Source organism: Juglans regia, unplaced genomic scaffold (assembly GCF_001411555.2).
Source record: "Juglans regia cultivar Chandler unplaced genomic scaffold, Walnut 2.0 Scaffold_644, whole genome shotgun sequence".
NCBI classification, from domain to species: domain Eukaryota; kingdom Viridiplantae; phylum Streptophyta; class Magnoliopsida; order Fagales; family Juglandaceae; genus Juglans; species Juglans regia.
The window spans coordinates 22,992-33,106 of NW_023361298.1; the positions used below are offsets into that span (position 1 = coordinate 22,992).

At 34.6% G+C, this 10,115-nt stretch overlaps 1 protein-coding gene across 4 annotated transcripts; it reads left to right on the forward strand.

Moving 5' to 3' along the window:
• Positions 1–883: 883 nt before the first annotated feature.
• Positions 884–9,897, forward strand: LOC109004212 (probable low-specificity L-threonine aldolase 1). Of its 4 annotated transcripts, none has more exons than XM_035687059.1 (11): positions 884–1,001; positions 2,584–2,665; positions 3,691–4,144; positions 6,769–6,880; positions 7,705–7,755; positions 7,912–7,983; positions 8,080–8,212; positions 8,322–8,380; positions 8,881–8,981; positions 9,501–9,567; positions 9,641–9,897. In XM_035687059.1, the coding sequence occupies exons 3-11, from the start codon at positions 3,702–3,704 to the stop codon at positions 9,677–9,679; spliced, it is 1,077 nt and encodes a 358-aa protein (XP_035542952.1). In that variant the 5' UTR covers positions 884–1,001; positions 2,584–2,665; positions 3,691–3,701; the 3' UTR covers positions 9,680–9,897. The 4 variants fall into 4 exon arrangements, with proteins under 4 accessions (XP_035542952.1, XP_035542951.1, XP_035542950.1 ...); XM_035687058.1 differs by lacking the exon at positions 884–1,001 and adding an exon at positions 1,935–2,380; XM_035687057.1 differs by lacking the exon at positions 884–1,001 and adding an exon at positions 1,935–2,220.
• Positions 9,898–10,115: the final 218 nt, after the last annotated feature.

Consider the following 10,115-nt stretch of genomic DNA (forward strand, 5'->3'; position numbering starts at 1 on the left):
GGGAGTGCCTGAAAGGGATATTTGGGATTTTAATGCTTATTTACATTTAGATTATAGAGTTTATTATCAATTGGTAGAGATAAAGACCTACATATGAATAACTTATGTATTATGAGATAAAGTATAGTTGATAAGTTAATAACTTATGTTATCAATTTGTAATATAAGAAATTATGTTAACCAAGTCACATAAATATAAGGGTCATTTTCATCCATTTCTACGTTACAAGTTGAAACAAGTTATGTTTGAGTTAGTCCAATTTGAATTGATTATTAAATAGATTATATATATCGTATTGTATTATTTATTATTTATATAAGTCGCTTAAGTCGTGTTTGGATGTAAATTGTGAATAATAATATTTTATACGTCTCATTAAGATTAGTTTAACTTTTTTAAATTGAGATGAATTTATTTTTTTAATTGAAATATATGGAATATGTTGAAATGATTTAACTTTTTATAAAAAATTAAAATGAATTGAGATGAATTGAATTGATCCAACAATCAAACACAGCCTTACTGTTGAAACATGACCCACAAACTATAATTACAATCTTTAAAAGCAATTAGAAGCATTTTCACAAACTCATGAAGTTGAAAATTATTATTTTAGTCTCATATTTTATTATATTTTTTATTTGGAATATTTTAAATAATATTTAATTAATTGATATGTAAAATTATTTAAAGTATTATTTTAAATGAATCGCATCACTTTATTGGTATTTGCCACGTCAAGCACCGGGGATAGGTAGTTAGTTCATTATCCGCTTCATTATTCTTTACGATATCCCTGACATTAGTGTGCTGTGTCAGATAATCACCATGCCAAGTAAGCGGAAGGCAAAATGAAACCTTCTTCCTGCTGGGCCTGGCTGCGCGATTAGCTTATTTTCCCACCATTCAAGCTTGCATATAAAGGGCCCTTTGTCTCTCTTTCTCTCCTAAGTTGGAGTGCGTTGCCTTTTATTTTCTGTGTAGAGCTTAACCCTCGCAGGTACGATAAAATTTTGTTACATGGTAGATGCCAACTGATACTTTAGATCTTTTGTTGTCACTTCTTATGATAAAATGGTTGTTCGTAGTCATATAATGTCTGATCTTTACGTCATTCTCCAATCTTGTCATTCATGAGATTTTTTATCCTCTTGGGGTTTTTTTTTTTGTCATTCTCTTTATGTTGTTTTCTGAACATATGAGATTCTGTTGTATGATGAAAGGCAGAGTAAGAGAGAGAGAGAGAGGAAATGAAAAGATGGTGACTTGGGTCCCCAGTGAATGCTTCGGCCATTTCAAATTCTCACTAACCAATCAGTTAGCCTCGGATACTGGGTTTTTCCTTTCAGTTTTTCTCCTCTCTTCTGTTGTTTTCCTTTCCTCCTCTCTATTTCGTATCGAATCGAAATCACTGACAATGACTTGTAAATTTTAAAAGGAAAAATTCTAGACATAAGTTTCACATATTACACATCATTTAAAAAGTATATGATTTTATTTTTTTATCATTATATTTCATATTTTAATTTAATATAAAATATGAGAACAGAAAAATAAAATCGTATATTTTTAAATGGTATGTAAGAGTGTGAAACTTCTGTGTAGCACAATTTAATTAAAAGAGAAATGATAGTTGAAATGCGCAAGTGTCAATACAGTATAATTATTTAAAATAAATAAATAAATATGAAATTTATATAAAAATAATAATTTTTTAATAATAAACTTTATTTGTTTTTAAAACGATTTTATTACGTTTATACCCTTTATGATTTTATGTAATATTATTCTTATTTTTTATTTAAAATAAAATTAAAAAATAATTGCGTAAAAATTGTAAGTTTATAAGTTTTGAAATAATAATGCGAAGTTATTAACAATAATTTGTGATTTGAAACGCATTGATTTGGGTACCTATCTCAGAAGATAAGAAGCCAGCTGGTTTTCCATCCACGAAAGGAAAGATTCACAGAAAATGGAACGTGACATTATAATAGATATAATTGGGCGATGAATGCCATAGTTCATCTGGTTCCTCTTGTGATTCCGTTTATTGACCTTTCCCTTGCATAAGAGTCCAACAGTGGCTAAGTCGACGTGGATGCAAACCGACACTCATGCTTCTGGCATATTCAAGAATATATTCGTACATCTGACATTCCAACTGTGGTTCAGTTTGGGTTATTTGGAATCTCAAAACTAAACCCTGTTCTTTTAAGGTTTCTTTTTGAGTCATAAACCTGTTTGAAGTTTGAGAAAATGAGCTGTTTGTTTTGATTGTTGAAGTGGTAGCCTTTTTTGGGAGGGAGTTCTTGGGAGTTACTCGTCGAAAACAAGAAAAGAAGAATAAATTCTTGGGTTCTTTTTCTTATTTAACTGGTAGAGTAGTTTTTGCCTTTGCATGTGTTTGTTATGGCTGCTTTACATCATAAAGAGCGAAAAACTGTTTTTCCTCCTTGGACGTTTGAGAATTCTGTTTCATTTTTGTCAACAATTCTGAGAGTTTGCCAATAATTTGTTTATATATATCATTAGATTTCCTGTTCTGTCGAATATTTTCAAACTTTATTACTGTTATGCAGCGTATAAGGATCGCCAATCATTTCAATCGAGAAGTTTTTCTGAAACCGAGTTGAAGGCACTAAAGAAGAAGAGTTTACACTGGTGTGGTCATAATCCCCTCACTGTCTTTCTATGATTTGTTTTTATGTTGCTTGTGAACTGACTTCTTGAATTCCTTCCTTGAGCCTAGTTGAAGACGAAATGACATGATAGTGATCAGGACTAATCGAACCCTTACTGTTTGAACCTTAAAAACTCCGTGTAAAATAGTGATCAGACAAATTGAGGGTCAAAAGAGTTGAAAATAAGCCATAGATATTTTATGAAAATGGATACTTCGTTAAAAAATTGCTGAAAGCAATAAACAGTACAGATTTAAATGAGGAATCTACAATTTTATATTGTTTAACAAACTCAGGATCTGATTGCCTCCAAACTTTACTCTGTTCAATAACTTTGCAATGTTGGGCCAGTGAGTGTGCTGCACCATTTGCGTCTCTTCCGTTATGTCTGACTTCTATTTACAAAGATCTATGACTTCAGCTAGCAAGGCTTCTTGATGAGACATGTTCATATTTGTTGCATTCAGTCGATCCACTATAGTTTTTATAGTCACTTTCAATAATAATCTTTGGGGTACCCAAATGAAAGGTAGACTGCAGCCCTCATAGAACTTCTAGTGCCTCTATACTTTCCACTTCTTGTTCCCCATATTCAGCTTTGCAAATTGCCATTAAGACTTGACCTTGTTCATCTCGGAGAATAGCATGAATGCCAGATTTATTTTGTTCTATAAAGATAGTTCCATCCACAAATTGAGGGTCAAAATGGTTGAAAATAAGCCATACATAATCCTGTTTTTGTTGGTACTAAATATTTTTCTTTTAGAATCTAATGAGAACTGCTTTTGATTGCACATATTTTACATTAAAGTTCCTTTCTTGCTTTCACAGTGGAGATTATAATTTTATCAGAATTTTTGAATTATCCAATAATGGTTGGAGAAAAGAAAGTCTGTAGGCATCAGTGGGTTTGAAGTTATTCATTTCAATTGATTCTTTCTAGTTTAGATGCATTTTTCTTTGGAATATGGTGTGCGAATTGTTTCTTATTCATTTATTGTTCAGTTCTGGAAAAAATGATTACTCGAACAGTGGATCTCCGGTCTGACACAGTCACCAAACCAACTGAAGCAATGCGGGCTGCTATGGCGACTGCTGTGGTTGATGATGACGTTTTGCACCATGACCCAACTGCTTTATGCTTGGAAACAGAAATGGCAAGGATCACGGGGAAGGAGGCAGCCCTATTTGTTCCCTCAGGCACAATGGGTAATCTAATTAGTGTGCTTGTTCATTGCGACACTAGGGGAAGTGAAGTCATTCTTGGAGACAATTCCCATATCCACATTTATGAGAATGGTGGCATTTCAACAATTGGAGGTGTGCATCCAAGGACTGTAAAGAACAACCAAGATGGAACAATGGATATTGATTTAATTGAAGCTGCCATTAGAGATCCAGGAGGGGTGCTCGTGTACCCTACTACAAGGCTTATCTGCTTGGAAAACACGCATGCAAAGTAAGGATTATTATACTTATCAAAGAGTTATGTCTGCCTTGTGGTAGATAATGATACCCTAACCACTTTTTATAATCGATGTCTTAAATGAATATATTGGGAGATTCCACATTGTGTGCTGTGAAAGCTGGTTTTTCTAGGGGAAATTAAAAGGAAATCAGTTACCTGTACTTTCACTTTTTAAAACCTGAATTTTTAATATAATAAACTCAACACCTGTACTTCTACACATTAAATTTAAGAAATGAAAAAAAAACATCGAAAAAAAATTGTTTCACATGTTCACATATAATTAAAAATATAATAATAAAAAATATAAAAGATTGGAGGCATCCCCTGTCACCCCATGGGGTGGCCTCCTGCAGGGTGGTGGAGAGGCCCTGGGAGGGGAGGAGATCCCCTCTGCCTCCACTTGTGTGGTGTTGGTATGGGGTGGGTGGGAGGGGTCATGCCTCCACTGCACAGGGGGAGGAGTGAGGATCCCCCAACCTGCTCACCACGTAGGGAAAGAAGAATGGGAGACCACCCTGCGCATCAACCATGCCAGTGGAGGCACCGTAGGTAGGAGAGATCCCCTTCTCTGCCCTCAGTCCCTTTCTTTATTCACTTTTACTTTATCTAATTTTTCACTTTTTTTTGTAAAACACATACATATTTCCGACATGTTAGATGAAGTATCTGTCAGCATTGGCGTTTTATTTTGTTGGAAAACATCTAAGGGTATTGAATTTAACATGCCGGTAGAGGTGCCATGTGGTGGGAGGGATCCTCTCCACCACCCTTGGTGCCGTGCTTTTTTTTTTCTTTCTTTAAGTTTCTTTTATTTTATTTTTCTATGTAAAAAATACAATACATGTTACTGGCATGTTCAACGTGACTGTCATCTTCGGCATCTTATTTGTTGGAATATGCCTGCTGGTATTGTCTTAACATGTTTAAAAGCACAGGTGTTAAATTTATCCAATTAAAATCTCGGGTCTCAAAAGTAAATTGTGAAAAAGCACTGGTACCTGGTTTCTTGGTTCTCCTTCGTTTGATGTTTTGCCTGCCTCTACATGCATGCTATATGAAATATATGCTTTTTTTGACACCAATTATTAGGGACCTGTGTGCTCATGCAGTTGTAATGCACAAATTTTATTGGGTTGAAAGGCATGGTAAACTGCCCTGCAGATGCAGAGTTGGCGATTTCTCTGTTAACAGTTAATTCTATTACTTTTGTTATCATTTTTTTTATGGTTGTATTGTCCAATGAAACTAGTTCTTGTTTCGAGGCTTCTTCAAATTTCATCTGAACCGATGATATTTTCTTTCCCAAGGGCAATCTTCCCTCAATTAAAGTTAATTGTACATAACTTTAATTGCTAATTTGTAAAGACATGCTTCCTTACATCACAGGATAAAATGCTACTCATGCTTCCATATAGCTTTAATTTGTATTGAATATATAGGGGAAGGATATGAAATTTAGCATAGCTTTGACAGTAGCTCATTATTAAGTATTTCTAATTTCTTCACCTCATTTTTTTCCATTCTTCAGTCTTTAGGATCACATAATGATTTTGTTATGCTCATCCCTCACTTCTACATGTACGGAGGTTTGATTGAACTGAGTTAGTTTTAACTTTAATTTTTCAATGTCCAGACAAATATAGCTTGTGCTCTCAGTTTTGGGACTTGGACTGCTAAATGTATTATCATTCCAGTTCTCAAGTCAATTTGGATGTGTGTGGCTTTGAAAAGAAAAAGTTAAATTCTTCATGTGGCATGATGTTTCATTCCATGTTTGCACGTAACTTCAGAGTGTGGAAGCAGTGCAGTCAGCTGCATTAATTTCAGTTTTAGGATTTTCAGAAGTCTGGAAAGTAGCATAATAATGAATTTCACATTCTTGTTCTCTTTGTTTATTCATACTCAGCTCAATATCCTAGGAGGCTCATATGAATGTAAGATAACTGAAGTCGTCTCTCATGGACTTTTGGTCAAACCTGTCTGCTCTTGATGTGAAACATTGATCATAACATTCAAGACTTTTTTTATAGTATTAACACTTCATTAAAGGGTACAATCCAAGTACCGAGTAAGTATACAAGAAATAAAACTATCTAGAAGGAGAAAAATATATAAGAAAAAGGGTAATGCTACAAACCACACTCCTTTCGGGTTGTTCTTGTATTACTTTCATTTTTTTAGTTCAGGCCAGAACGAGACATATTTTTGCAGGAACATTACTTTGTAATCCTTGGTCAGGTTGATGGGAAGGGATGTATAAAGATCCATGCTTTATATTATTACTACCTAAAAAGCTATATTTTGTTGTTGCAATCAGTCTAGAATCCACGTTCAAAAGTACCTGAAACTACACTCAGCACAGTATGGAATTTTCTGAGAAATTTAAGCAGTAGCTCTACTTTGAGCAAATTATATTATAAGTATTACACTAATTGCTCTTGAATCTATGAACTGTATTGCTGAGGAATATGAACTTTTCTTCCACATGGTGTTTCTTTTTTCCCTATCAATTTATTGAACCATCAATATGTTTTTCTTTTCACTTTTTAACTGTAATGACTGTGTATTCTGTGATTGTAATGCCTTACGAGTGGCATCTCTACTAAATGTAGCTCTGGAGGTAGATGTCTGTCTGTAGAATATGTAGACAAAGTTGGAGAGCTAGCCAAAAAGCATGGTTTGAAGCTTCATATTGATGGGGCCCGCATTTTTAATGCATCGGTTGTAAGTAAAATTTTTTGCATGTGTTTAGTTTGTCATTGCGTGTTATTGTGTGGTATGTTCGACATCCATGTGGAGGTAAGTAAGTACGTCCCTGGAGTTGTGATTTAGTCCATATGATGTGCTAGAAAGCCCTATGGAAGCTTAAATTTTGCTGTGCAAAATGGTCAAGTACCTTAGAGCACACTTTTTTTTTCCTACCTTTACCATTTTCCCACATATGTTGAACCTCATCCTCAAACAGGTTAACACACTTAAATGCTGGAAAAGATTCTCACACTCATGAATACAACTGCTACAATATGCTGTATGATATCTCTTGAAGCAAACTGCGGCATAGCATCATGAAAGGGGCCATCATAGAAATTTGTGAGCTAACCTGCTCGAGGATGACAATATGAATTATAGTGCACTGTCTAAAATTAGCTATTGTGCATTGGCTAATTCCACTCTTACGAGGGGGGCCATCATAGAAATTTGTCACTTTGTAATAGTTGATATATGGAAAACGTGATCTTAATGTTCCTATAATTGCTACCATGCGGTGGCAGCTGCTTATTTTTTTCATCTACTTGTTCTAGGATATGGATAATTTACCTTGGAGTGCCTGTTATGATGCTTCAGAGGCATTTATCTGCCATATTTTCTACATTCTTCACTTCTAAGTAAATGCATATATCTTCTATGTAAATTTGAGCTGAACATTCCTTTTCATTGTGAATGATGATTTTGGATCAATCTCTATTTCTGATGCCAATTGTCTTTCTTCAACAAATTGTGAAGTATATACTATATGAGTTTCTAATCCAGAAACATTGGTATGCCAGGCACTCGGCATTCCTGTTCATAGGCTGGTGCAAGCTGCTGACTCCGTTTCGGTATGGTTGCCTTGTGTGGGCATTCTTAGATCTTTTTATTCTGCAAGTTTTCAGTATTATCACTTGTTGATATTACTTGCAACTTAATTCTGAAGTTCATTATTTATTAGACCACATATTGCCAATGCTTTTGTCTCATTTAAATTTGTGAACCAGGTATGCCTGTCAAAGGGTCTGGGTGCTCCAGTTGGATCTGTTATTGTTGGCTCCAGAAGCTTTATTGCCAAGGTACCAACGAAAATTATATGGTTAGAAGTATCAGCAGCTCCTTAGATCTATTAGAAAACTTACTTAGCATCAAACTCTTCTGTTTCCACCTGTTAGGCCAAAATACTTCGGAAAACCTTAGGTGGTGGGATGAGACAGGTTGGGATCCTTTGCGCTGCTGCTTTGGTAGCTGTACAAGAAAATGTTGTAAAGCTTGAAGGCGATCACAAGAAAGCTAAGATTTTAGCAGGTTGGTACTTAGTATTCTAGTGTACTTGTTTCATATTGCATTATCGTTGCTGGGAAGAATAATTATTCCCCTGGCTCTTTATTTCTATGTTCTCTCTCAAAAATTCCAGAAGGACTGAGTCAAATCAAAGGAATAAAAGTCGATGTTGCTTCAGTGGAGACCAATATTGTAAGTATCTTAGTTATGTGAATTTTGGTTGTTTTTCTATGTAATCAAAACTCTTGAGATTCTAGTTTACATAATTTAAGATTGGGAAGTTGCTGAACCAAGTATTAAGTGGTTAAGAAACTAGTTTACTGAATCTAGTTTTTATTATCAAGTAGCTTTGTGTACGCTTGCTCAATAACAAATCATATTGAAAGTGGGACACATGCAAATCTGCTTCATGCAAAGGTTTGAGCACAACTTTGCACAAGATTTGTTCCGACAGGATTATAATCGGAACCACTATAACACTTCTGGAGGATTAATTGTTTCTCCTTGTGATCTCTCACATTTTATCTTTTTTTTTGGGGGGGGGGGGGTCCATATAGAATGATTTAAGTCACTTGACACTTCAGGTTGAGTTCATTTGTTCATTTGTATATTACATATTAGTGCTTTTCTTGATCTCATTCATATAAGCTGAACATGTACTAATACATACTTTTGCTTTGGTACATCACCAGATATATTTTGACATAGATGAAAGCTCAAAGTTCACAGCAGAAAAACTGTGCGAGTACTTAGAAGAACATGGTATACTCGTGACGCAAGAGGGCCCATTAAGGTCTGGTTTCCTCACAAAAAGCAGCTTAAATCCATGAATTCCTTCGTAGTTCGTCTTTTCGTTGTTTTTTTTAAGTCCAACTCATGGATTTAGTTTTTTCAACAAATATAAGCTTAAAAGAAGTAAGCACGTGTGTTCATATCAAGTGATATTTTTATGATTATTGATTGTGTGTCCAAGCAGAAAGAGGGGTGTGTTGTTCTAGGATCTACGCAATAAACCAGAGAACTTGACTAATTACTGAAGATGTAGGAGGGCCTCACTTTGTGGGTTTTACGTACAAAATTTCTTAATGGAAAAGCTAAAGTTTTCACCTTTTAGTTTCAACATGTTATTTCATTTTCTCTGTTTGTTGCATGTCAAAAATAGAGGCAAGACTTTCAATGCATGTTCAGTTCAGATGCTCTGATATGGCACATTTTCTTTGATCCCGTTTATAAAGTTAGACAGTAGTTGTTTTTGTTAGACAGGAAAATGAATCAAATGATGATGTTGGTGTTGGTGTTTTTGCTGTTTCAGGATCAGGATTGTCCTCCACCACCAAATTTCTGAAAGTGATGTGCAATACACCTTGTCATACTTTCAGGTGATCCACCTCCCACCCTTCACTAGTTTGTTCCTAAAATTTTGTAATTTACACTTGCATTTGAATTTCGCAGCATGCTCTATCTGGTGTTCAAGATCAAAATGGCATCTAGTGGGAGAATTTGTCATCACTCTCTTCCTTCTCAAGAAGCCCATTGGGTTTTCTAAACTCGAATAATTTCGTATTTATTATTTTTATTTAAATAAAGCAGCTCGTGAAAATGTCCGAACTTTCGTGAACAATAAAATACGTCTTGATGAAAAGTTCGATCGCAACTTGTGTTCGAATAAAAATTAAATGAATGAAATTTGACTATTTACTATTTGTTAATCGACTCGTTTATATATGTACTCTTTATATAGTTTTATTGAACTTTTTATTCTATTTGCTTTTAAGATTAATTTAGTTGGTCCTTCTATTAAACAACTAAATTATTAACTATGTTGACCTGTATGTCACACGTCATACAACTACAAAAAATTAAAAACTAAAAACTACAAAGAAAATTTGGAGTTTAAGAAAAGGAGAGCGAGAGATAGGGAATCATT

Bases quoted from the DNA above. Each gene is read 5' to 3' on its own strand.
- LOC109004212 (XM_035687059.1), top strand. From the start codon at position 3,702: ATGATTACTCGAACAGTGGATCTCCGGTCTGACACAGTCACCAAACCA. The intron at 8,213-8,321 runs GTTGGTACTTAG...CAAAAATTCCAG, and splicing joins GAAAGCTAAGATTTTAGCAG to AAGGACTGAGTCAAATCAAA. The intron at 8,381-8,880 runs GTAAGTATCTTA...GTACATCACCAG, and splicing joins CTTCAGTGGAGACCAATATT to ATATATTTTGACATAGATGA.